At 36.2% G+C, this 23,679-nt stretch overlaps 5 protein-coding genes across 7 annotated transcripts; 2 read left to right on the forward strand and 3 right to left on the reverse strand.

Moving 5' to 3' along the window:
- The first annotated feature begins 379 nt into the window (after nucleotides 1-379).
- Nucleotides 380-5,726, forward strand: LOC109546333 (DDRGK domain-containing protein 1). Its single transcript, XM_048661771.1, has 5 exons — nucleotides 380-672; nucleotides 737-826; nucleotides 3,695-3,851; nucleotides 4,898-5,079; nucleotides 5,135-5,726. The coding sequence occupies exons 1-5, from the start codon at nucleotides 561-563 to the stop codon at nucleotides 5,443-5,445; spliced, it is 852 nt and encodes a 283-aa protein (XP_048517728.1). The 5' UTR covers nucleotides 380-560; the 3' UTR covers nucleotides 5,446-5,726.
- LOC109546332 (histone-lysine N-trimethyltransferase SMYD5) lies at nucleotides 5,723-9,749 on the reverse strand. Its single transcript, XM_048661770.1, has 6 exons — nucleotides 9,543-9,749; nucleotides 9,363-9,490; nucleotides 6,877-7,119; nucleotides 6,437-6,717; nucleotides 6,135-6,381; nucleotides 5,723-6,076 (listed from the first exon to the last, which is right to left on the reverse strand). Exons 1-6 carry the CDS (start codon nucleotides 9,576-9,578, stop codon nucleotides 5,863-5,865), a joined length of 1,149 nt encoding a protein of 382 aa, XP_048517727.1. The 5' UTR covers nucleotides 9,579-9,749; the 3' UTR covers nucleotides 5,723-5,862.
- Nucleotides 9,750-9,831: 82 nt separating this feature from the next.
- On the forward strand, nucleotides 9,832-14,094 carry LOC109546330 (crossover junction endonuclease MUS81). 2 transcript variants are annotated; one of them, XM_019917246.2, is made up of 7 exons: nucleotides 9,834-10,733; nucleotides 10,780-11,013; nucleotides 11,080-11,881; nucleotides 12,493-12,687; nucleotides 13,168-13,396; nucleotides 13,452-13,565; nucleotides 13,638-14,094. In XM_019917246.2, exons 1-7 carry the CDS (start codon nucleotides 10,628-10,630, stop codon nucleotides 13,881-13,883), a joined length of 1,926 nt encoding a protein of 641 aa, XP_019772805.2. In that variant the 5' UTR covers nucleotides 9,834-10,627; the 3' UTR covers nucleotides 13,884-14,094. The 2 variants fall into 2 exon arrangements, with proteins under 2 accessions (XP_048517726.1, XP_019772805.2); XM_048661769.1 differs by lacking the exon at nucleotides 13,638-14,094 and having other exon boundaries at nucleotides 9,832-10,733; nucleotides 13,442-13,478.
- Nucleotides 14,095-14,316: 222 nt separating this feature from the next.
- Nucleotides 14,317-15,520, reverse strand: LOC109546331 (60S ribosome subunit biogenesis protein NIP7 homolog). The gene is made up of 3 exons (XM_019917247.2): nucleotides 15,338-15,520; nucleotides 15,017-15,242; nucleotides 14,317-14,958 (listed from the first exon to the last, which is right to left on the reverse strand). Exons 1-3 carry the CDS (start codon nucleotides 15,391-15,393, stop codon nucleotides 14,698-14,700), a joined length of 543 nt encoding a protein of 180 aa, XP_019772806.1. The 5' UTR covers nucleotides 15,394-15,520; the 3' UTR covers nucleotides 14,317-14,697.
- Nucleotides 15,521-15,837: 317 nt separating this feature from the next.
- On the reverse strand, nucleotides 15,838-23,491 carry LOC109546328 (ATP-dependent translocase ABCB1-like). Of its 2 annotated transcripts, XM_048661768.1 has the most exons (26): nucleotides 22,576-23,490; nucleotides 22,306-22,365; nucleotides 22,191-22,248; nucleotides 21,845-22,138; nucleotides 21,690-21,790; nucleotides 21,469-21,640; nucleotides 21,289-21,413; nucleotides 21,043-21,220; nucleotides 20,770-20,994; nucleotides 20,590-20,715; nucleotides 19,948-20,063; nucleotides 19,777-19,892; nucleotides 19,576-19,718; nucleotides 19,370-19,520; nucleotides 18,688-18,797; nucleotides 18,463-18,633; nucleotides 18,292-18,396; nucleotides 18,081-18,242; nucleotides 17,824-18,027; nucleotides 17,625-17,766; nucleotides 17,476-17,575; nucleotides 16,860-17,019; nucleotides 16,571-16,809; nucleotides 16,353-16,512; nucleotides 16,156-16,302; nucleotides 15,838-16,095 (listed from the first exon to the last, which is right to left on the reverse strand). In XM_048661768.1, exons 2-26 carry the CDS (start codon nucleotides 22,356-22,358, stop codon nucleotides 15,895-15,897), a joined length of 3,759 nt encoding a protein of 1,252 aa, XP_048517725.1. In that variant the 5' UTR covers nucleotides 22,359-22,365; nucleotides 22,576-23,490; the 3' UTR covers nucleotides 15,838-15,894. The 2 variants fall into 2 exon arrangements, with proteins under 2 accessions (XP_048517725.1, XP_048517724.1); XM_048661767.1 differs by having other exon boundaries at nucleotides 18,463-18,797; nucleotides 22,576-23,491.
- Nucleotides 23,492-23,679: the final 188 nt, after the last annotated feature.

The raw sequence follows: 23,679 nt of genomic DNA on the forward strand, positions 1-23,679 counted from the left end.
TGCATCTTTCTACTATCCTGAGCAGCTGAAGTTCCGTGGAATGCTTTCCTCGGAATCCAAACTGTTCAGGCGGAAGCAAATCAAGCTCGCTCGTTACCTCCTTGAGTCTCCTCAGTATAGCCCTTTCGGCTACTTTACTGAGAGCGGGCAACAAGCTGATAGGATTTCAAAGAATGAAATAAGTTATTTAAGCAAAAGTATTAATTTATGTTTTATTTGAAGCAATTTAAGTAAATACCTACTTAGTTTAATGAAATGGAAGCTAATTAATTCTGTTACATTTTCTATAATGTATTTTTCGTGGTGATTTTTAATAATAATAGACACAAAAAATAATTTCTGATTTTTCCACAAATTAAACAGAACAACCCGCTGGGAGATGTTATGTGGTCAACAGCTGGTTACACATTCCAAGACTGACAGCTGACCGCCAGTCTAAATAATAATACTAAGGCTTGTTCTATGTCTGAATCTAAATATCTGTTTCATTTGCAAACAGATTGTTAAAGAATTTACAATTTGATAATATATATCTAGTATATACACCAAATTCTGTAATAATGCCTGATCTTTTAGAAACAATATGTTTTTTCATCGAAACAAATTTGGCATATTCACTTACTGCTTTCTCGGTTTTGGTACTTTTACTAATAATATTTTTTGGTTCTGGAGGTAAGTTACCTGGAACGATCTAAGATCTAAAGTTACATATGCTGAAATATCTTTTCTGTTTAAGATGCCAATGATGAACCAGTTAACAGGCCTGCCCAGGTTATTGCTGCTGTGCCAAGAAGACGAGCTCCACATAGACGTTTCAGGCCACAAGGTAATATTCCAGTTATTAATTTGCGTTTTGATTGTAAAACAAATATTCATACTCTTTGACAAAGTCAATAAACTTTCAATGTGTAACTACATTCGTAAACATTTATATTTTATACCGATAAATTGGATAAGATTATACATATTGTAGTATCTGGATGCTATAGCGACGCGTGTTTTAATACTTTGAGGTGCACAATCTTAGAAAATCGTGAAAGAAAGAAGGTTTGGCTTAATTTATGAACCCTCCAGGCAAAATTTTCACTGAGTGCTTAATTTGAAGTGATCTTTATGGTAAGAATAGAGAAAACTACAAATTCCGAGAACCTCAAGCGACATTATCACCGAGAAGAACATTTATATACATATGATGTGTGTTCATAACGTTAAACGCTTTTGGATTCCCGTTTGCCAGGCTTGCCTGTTTTGTCAGTCATCCTCAGAGATTTCTGACTGACATCGCTTTTATAATCCCTTGTATCCAGGTTGTTGGCGGTCATCTTTTTCTTCTTTCTGGGGGTATCCACTCCAATATTTTCCTTGGCAGTGTTCCTTAGTAGTAAGTGTTATATGTCATGTCATGTTTTTCTGTAAATGTCTTCTACGATTGTTTCTTTTACTTTTATTTGTTTTCTTAAGCCTTAATTTTTCAGATGTTCCAATCTAGATTTTATCGCTGCTCTTCTCCAAAAATTCCTTTTAACTGCTACTAAATTGTCCGTAAGTTTTTATTCGAAAGAATCTCAAAGTTTTTTCGATGGGAAGCGATGATCAAAAAGAAGCACTTTTCTTTACTGTTCATTTGTTTTACTTTTTTTTTTTTTTGTCCTGCTCCTTATTAGGGCAATTTTACCGGCTCGCTACTTTTTAACTTTTGCATGTGCACGGCTGGGATTCGAACCTCGCACCATAGTTTATTATTTTACTTACTCTATGCTCGCACCTTCAGGTTGCTAGCTGCTAGCCTGTCGGTGCGACCGCTCGGCCACCATGAAGGCATTTGTTTTACTTTTACACACATGCGCGCAAAAGTAAATCTGACAAATTCGACGTGCCACTGTCATAAAATATTTTGAAGTATTTTCATTAGAAAGTAAACGACAGGCTTTTTTAATGAATTACGTAGGTTTATAGAGAACTATTGATCATAATTTAAAGTTTACTTATAATTTCGAAGTTATAACTTTGTTACAAGTTCAGTCTCAAAGTCATTCAAATGGTCTATTTTTTGCACTCGCCGATGTTGCCACAAACAAAACTCGATGTTTTTTAAAAAGCCCAAATTTTTTGCAAAATATGCATCTTATACAAACACCATACCGTGAAAGCAGCACTTGGATTGTTTCACTTGTATTTGCTTACAAAAGTACTCTTGAAAAATTACAAACGTCAAACATGACAATTTCAAAAATGGCATTGACATCAAATTTTAAATATGAAGTTGACGGCTTTTATTTCTGGCTATGTTTATTTATTATAACTTATTATTCGTGTTATGTCCTTTGTTCGAATAAAAAATATTGTTCGGTTCGAGGGCGAAAATCTCTTTCGCCCTTGTATCGAAAACTACTATTTTCTGTTAATTGTCATACTTTTGAGCCATAGATAGCAACTTTCATATTCAATATTCAATTTGTTGATTGATTTCAATAAGATATTGTTCTTTGTCTCTGAGCTTATGTTTTTCTGCCTTAATATTTAATATTGATTTTAGTGCCCCTGCCACTTGTCTGGTTATTCTGTCCTCAGATCGTCCTGTCTGGGTCATTTTTTTTGCCAGATATATGCATTTATCATCCTATCATCTTATTTTTTTATGTTCTAGGTCCAGGTCATCTGCCGATTCTTCCCCTATGTACAGATATTGGGTTTTGTTTCAATTTACCTCTAGTTCCCAGTTTTTGCATTCTTTCTATCAGCTTTCTGGACATACATATACTCAGGTCTTCCTTGTCTTGAGCAATTTTTACCTGGTCATCTGCATAGTGTGGTGTGTATAACGTGGTATCTCCGATATTCAGTTCCGTTCCCTTACACTTTATTTTCCATTGTTTGAGAGTTTCATCTACATATATTATAATAGATAATATATAATACATAATAGTATGGCCAGGCAGCAGCCCTGTTTTAGACCTCTAATCACTTTGACAACGTAAGATATTTTTTCCGTTTTTATTATATTATATTTCCGTTATATTATGACACTTGTGCTGGTTACCCAGTTTTCAGTTTCCATTTTAGATAAGTTCTGCGTATATTCCCTCTGGACCGAAGCGGATCTATTTTTTTTAAATAATATGGCTTTTTAAGATCTTTTAAAAGTAGTAATTACTGGCTCCCCTTCTACCAGTAGGTGCTTCGTGTTGATGGATTGTATTGTATTCAGGCTTTTTTCCACTAGTAATTCTTGTGTTTGTCAAATTTTTCAGGATCTATGGAGTTTATTATTATTGTTAAATTTTGTTGCATCTCATATTTTTTATAAACGTTCAGGATCTTTTGATTTCCTTTCACCAATAAATGTATGTAGTTCCTGACATTTATTTTCCCAGCTTTGGTTTTTTGCTTCTATTACCGCAGATTTAAATTTAGTTATTATATGTCTATATTGTCTTTTATGTTCTTGTTCTGTCGTATTCAACCATATGTGAACGAAAAATCAAAGAAAGCTTTTCACCAAAAAACTTTCAAGAATGATGAAGTTGATTTTATTAAAAAAGACATAGAAGGCGTTAGCAGCAACCGAAATTAAACGGTAATGCGAGGGGAGTTTGTCGTTTTCCTAAAGTACGATCCATATTTTTTTAATTCCACCTTAATCGTGTTGCTATTGATAGAATCATTACGTGTATCTTATTATATTCAATTCTAGTTCAAGATCTAAACGAACCTCCAAGTGAAGACGAAGCAGAAGTTCAGGAAATAGAGCTACCTGATGGGAAAATTGGCGCAAAGAAGAGAGCTAAGCTGGAAGCAAAGGCTGAAAAAAAAGCGGCGCGTGAAGTTGAAGAGAAATCCAGATTAGAAAGGTATTGTTATTTAACGGTTTAACGTTACAACTATTTTAGATTGACCGAAAAAACAATTTCTTCTTTTACCTTCATTCTAGTCATATGTGTTCCTTCTTTGCATTTTGTCTCAACTTACCACATCATCTGCGACCTATAGGATGTGTATTTGTGTCCTTTATATGTTCCTAATATCCTTCCTTCGAAATCTACCCAGAAATGTGTGTTCCAGTAATCTTTTTGAGTGATCGATGTCGTGGAGTCATAAAATCGATCAAAAACATTTATCAGACTATGAAGGCTTTCACGGCCGGTTAAATTACATTTAGGAATGTTTTCCGGGCTTTGAAGCCGTGGTCTATCGGAATTTCTTCCTGACGTTTCGTCCACACCTGCGGTGGACATTTTCAAAGGCGATGAGGCAGTGGGCGAAGTGATCTCCCGTGCTTTCCGACTAAGACTGATTCAACTGCTGGATTCCCCGTCGTATTTATGCAGCCCAGCCGTGTGTGCTCATGCGTCGGGGATGGGTACCCGGGGGGATACTATCCGAGACTCACCAGAGAGGCCATAGAAATATTTAAACACCAAAACAATTTTAACAGAAAAGAAGAAATTACGGCACTCAATCCAGATTGGAAGCGCGTTTTGCGCCAAACAGCATGTGCGCCGAAGCGTTGGAACCCCACCTATCCCCCACGCATGAGCACACACGGCTGGGCTGCATAAATACGACTTCGCCTACTGCCTCATCGCCTTTGAAAATGTCCACCGCAGTTGTGGACGAAACGTCAGGAAGAAATTCCGATAGACCACGGCTTCAAAGCCCGGAAAACATTCCTAAATGTAAAAACATTTATGAAAACTACAGCTTGTTTCCGCTAAGACGTCAATTTATCTTTATTGTCTCCTCATTACGCTCCACATTTGGATTCCATAGATCACACTCCATTCTCTAGTATTTATTTTCTTAGTTCTTTACTGTATATTTTTCATTGTTCTCACTCACAGCGGAATAATAAACCAAAAAATAAACCTACTCCACTTCAAGTTCTTTTATTATTTAGGCAAAAGAAACTCGAGCTAGAAGAACTAGAAAGAGCAAAGCAAAAGGAAAAAGAAGAGGCTGAAGAGAAAGCAAAGGAGGAGGAAGAAAAGAGAGCCAAAGAAGAAAAGGAAAGGAAGGAACAGGAAGAATATCTAAAAATGAAGGAAGCTTTCCAAGTAGAAGAAGAGGGATACGAAGAAGGTAAGCTATTGGCGCACTTTTAGTCCTAGGTGTGAATTATTTCGAAAATCTCTAGGTGATCAAGAGGATTCCCAAAACTTGCTCCAGGAATTTGTTAACCACATAAAAGATAACAAAGTAATTATAATTGAAGATCTGGCAGCACGTTTCAAACTGAAAACCCAAGCCTGTCTTGACCGTATCAAGGATCTACAGAATGATGATATTCTGACCGGAGTTATAGACGATCGCGGAAAATTTATTTACGTCTCTAAAAGCGAAATGGACGCTGTTGCCAAATTTATTAGACAACGGGGCAGAGTTTCTATTGCCGAGTTAGCTGAGAGTAGCAATCAACTAATTAATTTGATTCCTGTAACCCAGTAGCGAAACAATTTGATTGATTAGAATTTAGACATTTAACATTTGAAATAAGTAATTAATCATGTAAGTTTTCCTTTCGACATAAACAATGTTCCTGGGGTTTAGTCATTTATTTAGATTATCATAATTTAGTCATTAAATAAAAACGTTTCGGTGTTTTCCCACCGAAACCGAAAATTAATCAGTTTGTTCGTGTAGACACAAAACAACTGGATCGATGGTAATGATAAACAATATCTTCGCGGAATAGAACTTATTTGCATAATAAAATAGCGCGTAGTCAATCTGGATTGGTTTTATTCAACCTTAGTATCCCAGACTAGCGGGACCAATATAATTATAGTATTTTCAAAACTTAGGTCATTATGGTGTTAAATCTTTTATTAAATTACAAACCATATTTCTGATATAAAAATGTAACTAATCGTCCTCTTCTGCAGACATTTCTTCTTCACTAGTTACATCCGGATCGTCAATTTCCGCTAAACATTTTGAACATTCACAAGCGAATAAGTAATTTTCCATCAGAGTTTTTCGTCTGGAATGTCTCGACCTTTCGTTATCGCAATCTCCCAAGTAACTAATGCATATTTCTTCACCTGGTTGAATGTCTTTCAATGCAATCAGTGACAACCTGTATAAACCAACCGAATTAATTATGGTTTTAAATATTTTAAAGGCTGAAAATGTACCTGTAATTATTGTGTACAAAGCTAATTTCAGCATTTGGGTCACAACTATGATTAGCACAGCTTTGTCTGGCATACAGGCCGACTCCTTCACTGTTCAAAAAGTCTCCTGTATGACTATACATCTCATCGTATATTCTGTCAACTAGAGAATCTATTTGCTCTTTTTGTTCTGCAGACAAATTCAGTTTTTCGACATTTCGTCTCCAAGAACTAAAGGGACTGGAGCCCACTCCTTGGCCGTTCGTGCCTACATTTGAAAATTCTATATTTCTTAAGCTGTTATATTGAAACAAGCTACATACCGATTAGAGCAACAAGAGATTGAAAACCTTCTTGTGTTAAAAACTGTTGAACTTTAGGATTAGGTAAAGCATTTGCAATCAGCTCTCTAAGTAAATTAACTTGATGCGAAAACTTTTTTCCTAGGAATTTGTGAGCTAATTCTGCATCTTCATTAACACTCCGGTGGCAGAAACTCAAAGTCGTTTCAATTGCTTCTTCTGTATTAGGAGCTTGGATAATTTTTGCCAGCAATCTCACCATAAGAAAAATTGAGGATGTTTCTGGAGGATAGTGGATTTGTCTGCAATAATAAAAATATGCTTATTTCAGACAACAAGAACATATCTATCTAGTTGAGAACCAAAACAATTACTGTTAAAAGTCAGTAGGTACTTTGTAAAAACGATAGATGATGTTTTTGTCAGTGTTTAAAAATTTAGAATAAACACATAAATCTTACTTCCATGCCTCTTGCAGTTGAATTATTGGATGCGCACTTCTGTCGTCCAAAGTTCGAGAGCAAATGGTTTTATGATACTCATCAAACGCGAGCGTTTTGCAGTTTTCTGAGCAATACTCAGTGCTACAATCCGGGCATCTGATAATGTCTTCTTTCTTAGTTGTGCAGCATTGTGGGTACGGCAATACCCAGCTTGAATTTCCAGTGAGTCGCCTCACGTTTTCTTCAGCAGTTTCTAATGGTCTGGAAATATGCTTATTATAGACAGCGGATAATTTTCTTACATGTAGTCAAATAAATATGAACGGTATCAACTTTTAAAGTAATTGTGTACTCACTTTCTAAATTGTTTAATACATTGTTGGATTAAGTTTGGAAATCAGGATAATATTAAAAAACTGAGTTTGTGAGCTTTTCAATTACATAAGGGTGTCCGAAAATGACGTTTGGTCTTCTGGAAGGGACTTCGGTGCCAAAAAAATGCAGTTTTGGGTTTTTTAATTCTTATTAATGGAGCTACGGCTGATGGTATTTGAGGATATGCGCAAAAATTTAGAACATTACCGTTAATGAACATTTTTAACCAAAATCCGTCAATTGCTTTCTCTATTTGAAATTTGCTTTTAAAGTTTCCAAACGTCATTCAAATAATAATTCATACTTTATCGCTCACAGGCACATTATTCCATTTGAATATTGTCTCGGTCGAGTTTAAATAGACATTAGAATAGTGTGCGCTACTTTTGAGACGCAAGTGCGAAAATTTGCGCTAAGTAAAGTACAAAATTGAAAAATCCTGACTGAGAAGTAAGTATGGCATTCCAGTCAACGTTTAAGCTGTAAAGTTACATCAAAATACTTGTAAACAGTATTTATAATCGAACACTTAATATTTAGAGATGATTTTAGAACCCAGACAAGTTGAGCCAACACATCATCAAACTACATGAAAGAAGTAGTAAAACTAATCTAAATATTCAGAGTGAATCAAAAGTAAATTTATCCGGGGAAAGAGATTATATCTGCAATAAACATAAGTTTAAGAAAATCTTATTAACGGTAATCCCGACCCCGACAATTATAGAAATCTTGTATCGGTCAAGAAATTATCTCCTAAGTTAATTCCTCCGCTAAATGGAGAATAATAAAATTGATCGATATTAATTTTTTTCACTCTCAAATTTAAAAAAGTAGGAATTGTTAAAGCTTGGGTCTGCAATATGCAGTTGAAACATTAAAGTTTTTTCCTTCCAACTTTCTATCTGTAGAAATTCGCCGAAAATTGGTTTCGAGATAAAATATCAACCAACTTTTGAAGCATTCTTGGGTCGATTCGAAGTTTGGCTAACCAAATTCCACCGTTTTGCGGCTTCTAATTTTTTAGCCAAAATAGCCAACCTGGCTTAACTGGTTTTTTGGCTAAAAAATATTTTTCTAAACTTTTGAGTTGATCCAGAATTAAAGCGCTTTTATCTCATAAACCGTTTGAAAAAATATAAATTTGAAAAAATATAAATTTGCAAAAATTAATAAAGCCGTTGCAACTTGATTAAAGTTTGACAAATTGCGTTAACAAATAAAATTGAATTTTAAATCGAGTCTAAACAATATTCCGGAAATTTCTTAACGTTTGGATTCAATTGTAATTTGATTTTCAAAGTTTTTAAAGCGATTTTGCAGTTTGAACAGATTTTAGACTTCGTGAAGCTTTTTCGAGATCATTCAAAGATTTGCGCTTAATAGAACCACAGTTGTCCATCTAATTTAAAACTTCAAACAACCAAAATTTACAATATTGGATGAGTCTATGCTAAAACGGCCTGTAATGAAAAACAAGCTTTTAATATTTATATGCATATAAAAGCATGCTTTGCTCCACTACAACTAAGTTCACTTTACTTTAGTAGAAATCATATTTTTATAATATTTATATGAGCAAAATGATTCAATTTTTCCAACAAAATAACTAGGTATTGTTACTTGAATTTTCACCAACTTTCCATAAACAGAGAAATTTGGTTCACGATGCTGTCCATATAATGGCTAGACGGGATTTAAGCAATGTTTATGGTAATGAATCGAAATTGAAAAACATTTTCATTTATGGTGTCTTTTGAATTAAATCTCTTATCATCTATCATCTCATATAGCATCTATAGATGAATATTAATGTTCCCAGACAAAAAATACTACATTATCACATTATTCGGTTTTTCATCCTATCTCCCATTTAAATAACCATGTCTTGCAAACAGTTCCTTTCCGGGCTTATGTTGAGAGAAACTGCTTTTCTATTCAGGTCAGGGGTACCTATCCCTGAAAGTTACGTTAACTTTTGAATCATCCCGTATGTACCTACCATATATCTCATAATTATACTAGTCTTTAAATGCGGCCACAAGCCGAACAAACCTAAATTTTGGATGTAGAAACATTCGTGTAAAAGCGATAGTTTGAAAGTCAAAATCACCCAATTTCCTCCATACCTCAAACAATGATTGCAGGCTTTATACATGCAAGTTTCGTTCCAAGAGAATTGGCAAGACACCAGTGGGATCTCCTCAAATATTACCGCATCTTTGGCAATGTGAGTTACCGCATGCAGGCACTTTCCCTATGATACAATTGCAATAATGAAACGTTTTAGTTTTTCTACCAATTTCTACCTTTCCAGTCGTCGACAGTCGAATTTCAGTATTCATGTTCTCGCTGGTGTTTGGACTTATTCAAAATAATATAAAACGTTTAAAAATATTATGTATTTCTTTTAAATTATAATAACTTAGGTTAAGTTACTGGGTGAAACATTGACGTTAATCTCAAGGAAAATGATGTCGTTGGCAAAAGAAAGAGAGGGTGGTAATTTGGGCAAGAGATGTATCCAATTTACAAGGTGATTTAAAATTGGCCTAATTTATTTTAAGGGTTAAGTTAGGGAGCACAAAAAAAATAAAAAATGAAATTATTCCTCAAGAAGTTTAGCTGTTGAAGATACAATTTTCGGTTTGCTCTTAAGCAGCATTTTAAAGTAGTTCAATGGGCGTCTGGCAGACTAGCAATATAGCTAAATATTGCAGAGAAAACACTTCAAAATGTGCTCAAATTTACGCAAATTCTCTATTTGGGAAATTATTTCAATCAATTTTTTATGAAACACTGCAGTGGCAACCGCGGAACCAACCAGTTAATTGGTGACAACCATGCCGATCTCTATCTGCAGTTGTTTTTCATATCAACGTTACATTTATTTTTGATGTCAATGTTACATTTATTAAAGGTAGTTTTGAAATTGTGCTCCTCAAATCTTAAAACGTCTAAACGTCTTAATTGTTTGTCCAAGGTGTGTCTAGAAAAGAGTGCCACTAGAAATACACAGCAAAAGTGACTCAGTTGTTCAGTTCTGTTATAGTGATTAGTAATAATTTTGCAATCAATTTTGGATATACAACTTATATAATATGGCAAGTACCCTCGTTTTTATCCATGCGGGTACCCGGGTATAAGCCTTGTTCTATGGTACCTACGCATTGAAGGAATCGTTCTCCATATAAAAAATTGCAATATTTTTGTACTGAAGAGTGATGATATTGAACATATGAATAATACATAAGATAATGTAACCACAGCTTGTAGCTATTTAACTGAACTGTATGTAACTGAAGAGAAGAAAATAGCGCCCTTGAGAAACACAAACATAACCACAATTTAATTCCTAACTAAACTTTGAAACTATGTACCACTAAATATAAAAATGAGCGCCTGTGAAATGAAACGTGTTTCAATAAGGCCTAGAAATCCCAATCCACTGTTTGAAAAATGGTTAATTCAATGGATAGACCAGGCACCGATTGGCGAAGGTACCAAGCAGTTTGTGAACTTCCCGAAGTGATTTTCTTATTTTAGATTCAAAAATCAATTTTCCCCGAGCTTTAAAATCACTGAGATTGTACCCCTTGCCCTTAGAATCGGGCAGAGAATGTAGAATTTTGAAAGGCTTTAATCTGAGACTGTGCGCTCTGCTTGGTGAAAAGTTGAATAAGTACAAAGCCAATGGAAGTAGTAAAGAAGAACAAATTATATCCCCAATTACAATAGATGAAGAAACAACGCACCAAGAGACAGTTTTGAACATTACAGGTAGACACTGGGATTTATATTTATAATAACCATAGGCAAATACTTACCTACTTTGAATTCATGTAGATAAAAGCTCGAAGTCATACGTGCCTAAATATCGCTCTGGGGCATATGCAATTTTAATAGCCTTGTATGGACAAAGTAAATTGGAGGATTACCCTGGATATCTTTTAAAAGCTGATATAATTAAGCATGGCAAAGATTTTCTGGACTCATCTTTCACTAAACCCGAACCTGGCTCTAGATATACGGCTTGGTCATCAATGGCTACGTTGATATCAAAACGTTTAGTTTCAAAAGTTAGCAATCCAGCTAAATTTTCTTTAACAGATGAAGGACGGATTATAGCTGAGAAATTATACGAACAGACTAAACGCCTTGAATTGGATAGCAGCCAGCTAATCACTTCAAAAACTAATAATAAAGTTAGGTATGAAGTTGCATATGCTGGAGTAGCAACGAATGAACCAGAAAATTTCATTATCGATTTGGAGGATGATAGTTCTGACGGAGAACCCAAAGCTGGCCATATTCAAGTATCTTATGGAACCAGCAGATTGCTTTCAGAAAATGTAGTTTCCGATTCCGAAAACGGCTCTAACAATCAGAAGAAAAGACTTCTTAGCAAGTTTGCATCGACTGACACAATAAGCTCATGTTCAGTCACACGACCAAATAAGAAACAGAAGACTGGTTCAGTAAAGATGTCATCTGCAAGCTCAGTAAAAAAAGCTTTGTCATCTCAGAGCTCAAGCACACAGTTAAATAACCATCACATTAATCCAGGAACAGCTCCACAAATACATTTCATTTTGAAACCGCATTCATTCGACATCGTTTTGTATGTGGATAAAAATGAAACTTCAGGGTAAAGTAACTTTGTTATCCTTTGTAATCTTAGTAGTCGGTGTTTAAAATCCGTTTGCTGCTTCTAACCCAAAGGTCTAGTAAACAGAAAAATGTACAAGTTGCACTTGTACATCTTCAAATGAAAAATAGCTCGCTACAGAGCACAGATTTCACTGGTGACAAACATGCGAATTAATTCGAATGTTTTAATTCTTGTACATTATGAAATACCTTGTATTTTAATGAAAATTGAACAAATCCGTGATCCTGCTTATTTTTGTGAATATTCACCTAAACAGTCCAACTTCAAGCAAACAAATTATGGTTTTAAAAGTCGACATGAATATATTTTACAAAAGCAACTTAAAAAGAAAAAATATCAAACTTTAATACTAGGAATGAAAATGTCGTAAAAGTAAACGTAATATAAAAGTTGGAATTTGAGATTGAATTGTCACCAATTGCCTCCAAATATCGGAAAACTGGCTCTGTTTTTCAATATTTTATCCACAAGAAGTTTATATATCTCCAAGTTAATGGTATTTTTTATAAAGATTTTGTAATATCCAAAAACATTCTTTATTTCAAATTTTATCCAGAAACCGTTTAATGCTGTATTAAACTATTCAGGTCCTTAAATGTGAAAGACGACAACCTTCTAAGAGAATTGGACAAATCCGGTGTAAAATACGAAGTAAAGGATTTAAAAGTTGGTGACTTTACCTGGACTTGCAGGGACCGATCAAATCAGAATGAACTAGTTTTACCGTATATCATTGAACGAAAGCGAATGGATGATTTTGCCCAAAGCATAAAGGATAGGAGGTAAAATGTTAATTCTCCTTATAAGGTGGGCCACCTGGACTAAGTCGCAAACTATGAAGTGTACAAGTTAATAGATTTTTTTAAAGTTAACGATTAATTTTGCTTGAAATCTCCAATTTCCATTAACGAAAAACTCGAGTTATTTATGACTTCCGCCATTTTCTTGCATGAAAAATTCACAAAAACGTAAAGCTTTTGCTTGTATTTGCTCAAAAGTTACCTATTTATTTGTGATGATTTATGCAAAGAGTTGGCGACACAATTTCAATATCAGTAAAATAGTATAACTGTGAGTGCAAATGTATTAATGTTCCTTTAATGTTATTACCCGAACTATAATTAGCATACTCCTTAAATAATATTAATCTACCATTAAAAAACGTATTGTATTGAAAAGGGTCGATAACTATTATACCGCTGATGGTCAACTTTTTTCAGTGTATTTCGATACTAGTTTTCATACATTTTCATCTTTTAAAGGTACTACGAGCAAAAGTTTAGGCTAAAAAAATCTGGCATTGAAAATTTGATCTACTTAATTGAAAATTATGGCAACAACAAAAACCTATGTTTGCCAATTGAGAGTTTACGACAAGCTGCAACAAACACTGCCATTCAAGAGAACTTTTCCATTAAATTTACCAACGATTATAAAGACACAGCTGAATATTTGGTAAATTTTACCGATATTTTGGAGATTATGTTCAAGGTAGATTAACTTCATATTCGAAAATTTATTTTGATCAAAAAATAGATATTTTTAGTCGAAAACATTAGCAAGCTGTGATAAGAAAAATATGCTGCCAGTGGATATCAACAGCGATCTTGTTAGCCTGATGATTTTCCAGGAATTTAATTTAGCATCCATGAAAAGCAAGGTATGAGTGCAAATTCTTCTGAGTACCGTAACGTAAATTATTTTTTCAATAATGAATGATGGTAAATTTTAGAAAATGACGGTCAGCGATCTTTTCGTGAAAATGTTGATTCAAATTAGAGGCATGTCAGTGGAAAGGGCTTTAGCCATAATCCAACAATATCCCTCCCCATATTTGCTGAAAGAGGCATATGAGAGTAATGATTCCGAAAGTGTAAACGAAAAACTTTTAGCTACTATAAAATATGCCACAGGGAAAAAAATTGGCCCAGCACTTAGCAAGATCGTTTTCAGATTTTTTTGTAAGCTGCAGTATTAATCTTTTGATTAAATATTTGTTTCACTAACGTTTCAGTGTGGCCGCTTTTCTAAACCCATTCAAAAATAAAGTAAAAATAATAAATAATTATGGCATGTAGAAACAGTAAAGTAAAGCTGTAAAACAAAAGAAAGTGATGTATCTATTTGCGAATGTATATATAGGCACATTTTTGAATTTCCAGATCAATTAAATCTAAAACCATCATTAACGTTAATTTTACTTGCTGTTAATGAATACTTGTAAAAGAAAATTTACTTATATTTTGACTCACATTAACAAGAAATTAGTTTTTCGAACTAATTAAATGTTTGAGTCAAACAAGAAACTAGACTGTTACGAGAGTTGTTGGTCCTCATTGCTGTAAAATACTAGAGGTTCCCCCACTGGAGATTTTCGCGGTTTTTTAAAGAAAAAATCTACTTTAAGCAAATAATCTAATAACACCATAAGGAGGTATATTAATGACCATATCAGTAAATAGAGCAAAACCAAAAACATATGTTCCAGAGTTAATCGTAAAAAAACCCTTTGATTGGCTTGGGATCCGTTGAGAGCTCTCCTAGATTGATTAACAACTGCGTAACGTTGAAAACAATGTCGCAGTTTAAATGAAGAAAGGTGGAAGAGTTTTGTGTAAAAAATTTTTTTTGTAAAAATGGACAAATGAAAGCATAAATAGATGAAATACATTTTTCGGAACATTGGGAAGGGAAACGGTGGATTATCCCCTGCAAGCCTGGAGACTAGTGGCGGGAACAAATAAAAATAGTTTTTTTTTTTTTAGTTTAAAGTTGTCCATTCTCACACGTTCTTACAATAAATCGTCCTCAGATCGAATATATTCCCCAATATCCGATTGATGAAAACATACCACTGTTAATGGATCTACCATTTTACATTCCGCTGTTGATCGTGCTGCAACCCCGAATCCCAAAGGCAGATCCGACATGCTATACACCAAGGCTCCTTGATATTTTTCACAGTTTTCACTTATACGTCCTAAACCGGCTTTGGTCACGTTGTTTCCATATAAAAATTGCTGTTCTGCAGAAGATTTTAACCATATTTTGCACTGAAAAGAACGCATTTTCACAATCACATTACTTACTAGGTGATAGTGATTTAATTACCTGTGCATAAGGGGCTATATAATTTAAGGCAGTTATATGCAGTTTGAATTTTCCCGTTTTGGTAAATTTCCCAAAACACGTTCCTAATGAAATGATGTTATCAGCCGGCATGGTATTTGCAAACTTAAGAATGTTTTCGGATACATAGTAAACTCTGTTTTTCTGCTCACGAAAACAATAAATACCATCTGGTCTCTCTATCAGTTGCTTGATATTGGGGCCAATGCTAAACAAAATATGAATTAAGCCTTACTAACAAGGAAAAACATCTTGAATTTCAGTTTTAAGGAACTAAGGGTTTATGCCGGTAATTCTACTTACTATTTTGCTAGTTTTTCAAACAAAACTTTTGTTCTGTCTTCTGATAGTCTCCTCATTTTGTATATTAAATTTAAAAATGTGCTTTAATTTAATAAACACTAAACACTGGCGACTAACGAATTTGAGGTTACGCCAATATGAAAGCATGTTCTTCTTTTGATGCCCCAGTGATTTGTCAATTCTTCCTTGTCGGGATTTTATAACGAGCACAGAACAACCCTTAGGCGAATGTTCTGTGATAACAAGTAAAGTAAGGTGTATACACTTGCGTCTACGGATCAGCCTTACACAATTTATTCATGTGTAGTGGGGGATCCTTTAAGAATAGCTGAGTTCTTCAGTTACCCATACATTACACTAATGTTATAAAAATGAACATTTTTTGAATCATTTTTAAGAATAATTGTGAACTAATGCAATGAACAACATGATCAGCTAATCTATAAGTAACTAACGATCATTACTAGGAATAAAGAATGTCTAAAAGCATAGCAACAGAATTTACAAGTTCTATACATATAATACAATTTTAACAATATTTAATAGTTGTACATAATCTACAGAAAGTAATGTTGACGGGCGTATAACCGATAGTACAACCCGTTTCTCTCAATTAAATCTGTGTGGGCCCCTTGTTCGACAATAACCCCGTTATTTACCACGCATATCAAGTCGGCGTCCTGGATGGTTGTTAAGCGATGCGCTATTGTTAAACACGTCCTGCCTTGTTTGGCATTGTCCAGAGCGTCCTGGACAACCTGGGTATCGAACACTTAGCAATAAACCCTGAACAGTATGGGGCGATGAGACTGAAATACCTTTTCACTTTCTGCGTCCAAAGCCGAGGTGGCTTCATCCAGCAGTAGCACCTTCGGGTGTCTAATCAGAGCTCTTGCGATGGCGATTCGTTGTTTTTGGCCTCCAGATAGCTGGGTTCCTTTTTCCCCGAGTTTCGTATTGTAGCCCTGAAAATCCATGACCGGCTTACTTGTTTCTTTCACCAAAAGCTACTCACTTCAGGTAGTTGCGTAATAAAGTTATGAATGTTGGCTTTTCTGGCTGCTTCGATAATTTCCGAGTCAGTAGAGTGCCTTGAGTTATCTCCATAGGCGATATTCTCTGCTATAGAGCGACTGAATAAGTTCGGTTCTTGCGAGACAATTCCCAAATGCGACCTACAATTAGACTTAATTAATTAATCATCAAACTTCCGGCTATATTCTTTTGCTTAACCTCAATGAGGCTAAAGTAATGGACTTAATATCATCCTCATCCAAAGACACAGTGCCTGAAGCTGGATCATAAAAGCGCTCCAGTAGGTGAATAATAGTGGACTTTCCACACCCACTAGGACCGACTAGAGCAACGGTTTTTCCTTGCAAGACTGATAAATCGAGACCTTTCAGCACCTCAATCGAGTCTCTGGTCGGGTAGGAGAAGTGAATCTGAGAATAGTTAACGTTGCCATCCGCCTGGAAAGCTCGGGATATTAAATTCGACAATCCGCGCAAGGTGTTCTTACAGTGTTCTTGATAAGAGCGTTTTGGCTGTTGCTGACTTTCGGGATTCTATTAATCATGTTCATCACTGTACGTGCTGCTACCAATCCTTTTTCGAAGTTGGGTGTAAATGCTAGTGAGTTTGCTATGGAAACTGTACCCATTATTAAAGCCTGCGCAACCCTAAAGAAAACGAATTAAAAAAATGTTTAATTTAATATTGTAGCTTGAGAAGGCTAAGGTGATTTTCTATAGTAGGCAAAAATTGAATTTGAATTTGGCGCGTGCCCGTTGTTCGCGCAAGCATTCACACCTAAATCAACAGCATTTGGCTTTTGTCAACCAATCATAATCGCGGAGTCCTCAACAGTTCGCAGTTAAGAGCATTTGCACCGACCATTAAGTGGTCCAGTCCTGCGCCCAGAATCTTCAATGCCCCAAAGTCCTCAAAAGCCTCCAAAAACGCATAAAAACGCGTTTTTTATAAATTGTTGTTACTTTTATCTCACACCGTTAGTGTTAGCTTCTCTTGCTGAACGTCAACTTTTTTAAACGTTGAATGCCCCTACTATAAAAACCATCACCTTGACCTCAAAATGAACGATAAAGTAATAAAATCCTTCTTTCCCTAATACTCACTTGAACACTACGCCATATTGAACATTTTCGTGTTTAATCAGATAGCCTCCGTAGACTAAACAGGCGGAAAATGCGAAAATCATAATAGCTCTAGAAAAACCTGAAAATTCACATTTAACTTACAATTCCAACTTTTTTTGCTAAAATACCCAAAATAAACGCCCTGGCATGGGTATTCCTGAGACATTTCTTAATGTGAGGCATTAGCTCACTGATGTACAACTTGAAGAAGGTTTTTTCGCAGCCTAAGGATACAACTGTTCGAATACTGCCGACGGCCTCAACAGCAATCTGCAAGCAATAAAATTAACCTGGAGTGGAAATCGTTTCAGACCACATCTGGATTACTTTAGTGGACTTTTCCAAAGACTCCTTGTAATCGTCGCTCTCCTGCGACATTTGCTTTTTTTGAATGAACGTGGCTGCAATAATCAAAGGTACGAAAACCATTGCAACTAAGCCCAACCTCCATTCGTAGTAAACAGCAAAGAAAACTGATAGGATCAGAGTGGCTAGAGAATTGACGATCGCCCCAATTCGCTGGCCGGTGGCCTAAAAAGGCAAACGATCAAACATCATCCCAGACATTTAATCGATGTTCTTGCCCCTTGCACTTGAGAGGCCTCGTTCGATAGTTTGGCACAAAGAGACCCAACTCCGTTTTCGTTTCGATCGAAATACCCCATTTCCTGCTTAAGCAGTGCGTCAAACATACGACTTCGCATTCGGAGAGTCAGGTTTTCGCCAGCTCTTCCAAACATATATAACTGGAATAATCAAATTAGCCAAAACATTGACTTCTGACAAAAGTTTTACCTGTAAAAACGTAGCAAACATCGCTAGAACGCCAGCAAGAACAAAATATAGGATATATTTGTTAGTTTCCTGCCTCACATAGTTTTTGTCGCTGTCTTGCAACACCTAAGAGAAAAGTAAGACATGACATTGAGGGCGTAATGTTTCCATTACTCCAGGTAGTGAATTTACCTGTAGAATACTTCCCAAGAGAACAGCGAATATTGGAAGTACTGTTCCCATGACCGCTGCTCCAAAGCAGCCAAGAAAGAGCGAGAGCCATTCGGGGGAATTCAGTTTCACTATCGACCATAAGGAGGCAGTTTTTACGTAGTTGTCGACTTCGGATTCTTCATCTGTTTCCTTAAGTGCTTCATGATTAATCTCAGCTACTTTAATCATCCTAACCAGATTTACCCGTTTTGGTGCAAAGTCCTCATCGTCATCCTCAACGGAGTCAAAGATTTTCTTCTCACTTGCCTCGCCGATGTTCTCAAACTGCTCACTACTATGCACCTGAGTCGTCACTAAATTCACAAACACTAGTTAAAATCTCTTCACAATTCTACATTTTCACCCCAGGAATTTGCCATTTTGTTTTATGCTTTATGGGACACCCTGTATACAGTCTAAACCATAAGACTGAGTTACAAGTTTTTTGGTAGTGATGACATGTTTTTTGGAAATAGTTTATAAAAAATTAAGAATGTCGTAAAAAAATGTTTTCAATTTTTTTTAGTTTTACCGTTGTACGCACCGATATTAAACTCAACAAAATAGCACTTACTTTATGAGATATCGAAAATCACTCGAATTATTTAAATACAGACCTGATTTTTTTCTCGTTTTTTTGTGATTTGAATGAAAATGATCCTAAATGATAATAAACATGTTCACCTTGTCGACGTTTTGGTCGAGAAATTCATCACTAAGTTTGCCACCATTGGCAAAAACGCCTTCCGTAATGTTTGTTTTTTTCGAAACCGAATAAAATTTGATAACAGGAAACTTGTAACTCTTACGAACTTACGGTTTAGAAAATATCAATAGTGGCCCTTAGCAATTAGGTATAATACCCTATAAAAAACATCCTTAATACCTAAAGCGTAATATTCGTTTTTCAACTCCATTAAATCTTCATGAGTGCCTTGTTCCACCACTTTTCCGTCGCTAATAACAACGATTTTATTAGCTCCGCGAATCGTACTGAGCCGATGCGCCACAATGATGGTAGTTCGATGTTCACTAGCCTGCACACAGAAATTGGCAATTTTTGGAAGCTTTAACTCGAAGCTGAAAACATACTCTGTCTAATGCAGCTTGCACTTTGGCTTCACTATTTGTGTCCAATGCCGACGTGGCTTCATCCAGTAATAAAATGGCGGGATTTCGCACCAAAGCTCTAGCAATTGCAATTCTCTGCTTCTGCCCTCCAGATAGTTGAGCGCCTGGAAAAGTGGGCGATATTTTCAACTTACTGCCGAAATCAAGGGGTGGTGATCTCACCTCTTTCTCCAACTAAAGTGTGATAACCCCCAGGCAATCCTTTGATGAATTGATGAGCATTTGCCATTTTTGCTGCTTGAACAATGTCTAGTTCGGTTGCGTCTCTGTTTCCATATCTGAAAAAATAGAACACTAGAACCCTCTTCATCAAGTAAAGAGTTATTTAGCTACTTGATATTTTCTGCAATTGTGGTGCCAAACAGAACAGGTTCTTGACTGACCACACCGATATATTGACGGTACCAGGATAGATCCAGCTCTTTGACGTCTTTCTCATCAATGAAAACCTTCCAGGTGGACAGAAATTAGAAACGTTTTAGAGAAAAAGTCTTATAACCCACTGGGCTCTTAGAGGCACCAGTGAGATGTGGCTAAAGGCGGAAGGGTGTAGACAAGCCAAAGAGTTGATTGGAACTCCAAGTGACGCAAAGGTAACAGCGAAATGGTTGATGCTAAGGAGTCGTTGGGCCCTGAGAACTCTGGTGGGGGTCATGACAGGCCACTGTGGTCTGAACAGATACCTACACCTACTAGTAATTGGTGATAGTCCCGTATGTCCACAATGTGGATTGGCTGGTCGTCGGTGGTCGTCTACCAGGAGGCGCCTCCTCGGGGCGTCTCCCGCATCGAATTGGTGTAGAGACGGATCTTTGCCTTTGTCAGGGAGACGGGACGCCTGGGGGTGAAGATCAGGAGTGGTGAGGTGGGGATGTATTGAGAGGGAATGGCAAAATGGCAAAAAGGGCGTTTAAGGCCTACTCGCCACACTCACATCGAGTCCCCCCACAATACTACTACTACTACATAACCCACCTGGCCTTGTAGAGGATCGTAAAACCTTTGCACCAATTGCAAAAGAGTGGACTTCCCACATCCAGACCTGCCGACCAAAGCCACTGTGTCTCCAGCCTGGATCTCCAGATCAATTCCTTGGAGAACCTGGAAAAGTTCATAATCTAGCCACCAACTGGTTCTGAGTGTTAGTATATTTACTGGCACATCCTTTCTGGATGGGTATTGAAACTTGACATTTTGAAGCTTGATATTGCCCCTCACTTGAGCCAGCTTAGCTCCATTGTTCTTCGATTGGTTGATTATCGGGGAAGTTTTGATCATGTGGAAAATCTTTCTTCCTGCCGCTTTGGCGGTGGCAAAAGCCTCAATGAAAGGTGAGGCCGATCCAAAGCTCATACTGCCGGCCATAACGCTAAAGAATACCTTTTTGAGCAGTTATTTTCAACGTCGAAAAAATAGTGAAATGCTCACGGTTAACATGTTTCCAGGGGTGTACACGGGGTTTCCATCCAGCATAAGTTTGATGCCATACCAAAAGGCCAAGCCATAGCTGGAGAAAATGCACAACCACAGCATACCATAACCGATACCTTCGAAAAAATGCCTCCTGATGTTGTTATCCTTTGCAAAAATCAGGTTCTTCTCATATCTGGAAAAAACTTGCAACGTTAACCCTTGACTTTAACTGTTTCAAGGCTTTCAGTTCAATAACATTGCCTCTGAGTTTCCAGTTTTTCTCCTCCAAACCCAATGACTGTTCTAATCGACGTTATAACTTCCTCTGCAATTGAACCAGCTTCAGCATAAGCGTCTAGTTCCTTTTTCGAGAACTGGGTAGTCAACTGAGAATGGTTCAAGCAGTTAAATAACTGTCCAGAGAGAAAATAGAGTACTTACATAAGCGATCAGGCCAACAGCAATAAAAGAAACTGGCAGAGAAATAAGGCAAATTAGAGCCAGCTCCCATCCTTTCACCAAAGCTAGAGTGATGGCGGAAATAAACGACCCTTGAAGGGTTAAGAAGAGTGGTACTTTTTCCCCAATGCCATCCTCAAATTTGGACAAGTCGCTGAAAGTTTGAGTTTTAGGTAATAGGAGCTTTGGAATTTGTTGCTTACTCAGCCATTCTACTGGAAAAATCTCCTGAATTGTGCACATCGAACCAGGAAATGTCCTTGTTGAGCAGCTTTTGCAGATAGAGCGACCTCACTCTGAAGACCTGATAAATGACAAAATTCTTCCCAGGACACTTTATAAACCTGCAAAAACCCACTTGTTTAATGGCATTGTAGCTGAAAGCCTCAGTAGCCAGATAGCCAGTAATCATAATAGCGACACCGTTTATGGAGCTCCATATCCCAAAGTGTTTAATTCCTGCTGAAAGATTGTCGCCTGCGACACTGCAATTAGTGGAATTGGGGTTCAAACAAGCCTCACTGTACTCGATGATGATTTGAGTTAGATCCCCGAACAGCAAGTGGTTGAGCGGTTGGAGAGCGCCACAAATCAGAGCTATTATAGCTCCAATTATTATCACGCATTTTTGTGGTCTAGTGGCAAATCTATACTAGAAAACATAGAATTATTTTTGTAAGGCAGAAAGGTTTCTGAGCACTAACCAATCCAGTAAATGAGGAAGCATCGGTGGACTCCGGATCATCTATTGGTGGGACATTTCTGAAAAATCGAGCACTCATGATAGTTGAAAGCTTCAGGACATTGTCATGGACTTACACATCTGAAGCCCGCTCCTTGTCTGTGGCTGTACCATCGTGTCTTTCTGTCATATTATATCTGAAAAATCAATTAATTTTGTTTGTTACAGGAGCGTTCATCATTAGATAACGTCAGTTATTTCATCAAAATCATTAGCTTTATACTGTTGTGCGCTGCTTAGCCTCAATCGGCTTCCTGATTTAAAAATAGTTTTTCTTACTCCTAATATATAATAAAATTGAAGCTAGTTAATTTTTCAATTCCAAAAATCGAGTTCAAAATTCTTACCTAAGTCAGCATATTTAGATCGGTATGTCGGAGAAACCACCACATTCAACAACGCTTCATTAAATAAGTACAACCGGCTGATCTATTGAGATTTTGATAAGTACTGACAATATTTGTGATAAAAAGAACAACAATTTTCTGAATGTTACCAATCATGTCTACCTTTATCAGCGAGTAAAATGATTAGATACCTAATCCCTCCACGAGTTTTGCTATGCTTCCTAATTAATAAATATACATATTCCTGCTAGTCATTTTAGGGTGGTTGGAAAAATTGAGGATAGATCATTAATCCAAAGCCTCACTTTGTTTATGTGTATTTTATGTTCAGTTAATTGTACAATTGTAGCTTAAGCACGGGTTTAATAAGGATGTGAAGTTTCATTCAGACACAATAAAGATCTTGATAAATCAGTCATCTGTTTAAAGTACATACATCACATGAAAATAGTGATGAAGGACACTTGGCGGTTTAGAGGTACCTATTTGACTTGAGTAGAAATAAAGGCTCAATTATTGACTAATACATTCAAGTTACATTCGTTCTGGGTTTAACCCTTTTTGAGGATTTTATAATTCTGTGGTTAAACCTTAACTTTCGAATTCAATTTACAATTACATACAAAATATTTTGGTAGGTAGTTTATGTTTTTATAGATAATATAGGTAGGACCTAGACGGATATAGATAGTACTTATGTTGACTGTGATTGATGTTATTGAGTAAATACATTTTTATTTATAAGGTGTTTAGAATTGTGTTCTTTAGTAAAAAATCCATTTATTATACCTGATGCTACGAATTTTGCTGATTAATACTTATTATGGTTACTTATTATAATGGATAATAGTCGCGAGAGATGTTTATTTGTTGTGAATATTTACAAAAATATGCTCAGTTCGTTTTAATTCATAATACCTACCTAGGAATTTAAATATTTTCACCGTATCATTTCTTGAACATGTATGTTACTTCATAATATTGTGTTTGATTTCTCTTTGGTAAAAATGGCCATTGTATTTGCACTGTATTATAAACCTAAATACCAAGCTATATACTACAAAAAACCACATAGATATTTCCACAATGCGCTATTAGGACAAG

The sequence above is a fragment of the Dendroctonus ponderosae genome, unplaced genomic scaffold, assembly GCF_020466585.1.
Source record: "Dendroctonus ponderosae isolate FM_Combo_2020 unplaced genomic scaffold, Dpon_F_20191213v2 Dpon_F_20191213_1, whole genome shotgun sequence".
Taxonomy (NCBI): Eukaryota; Metazoa; Arthropoda; class Insecta; order Coleoptera; family Curculionidae; genus Dendroctonus; species Dendroctonus ponderosae.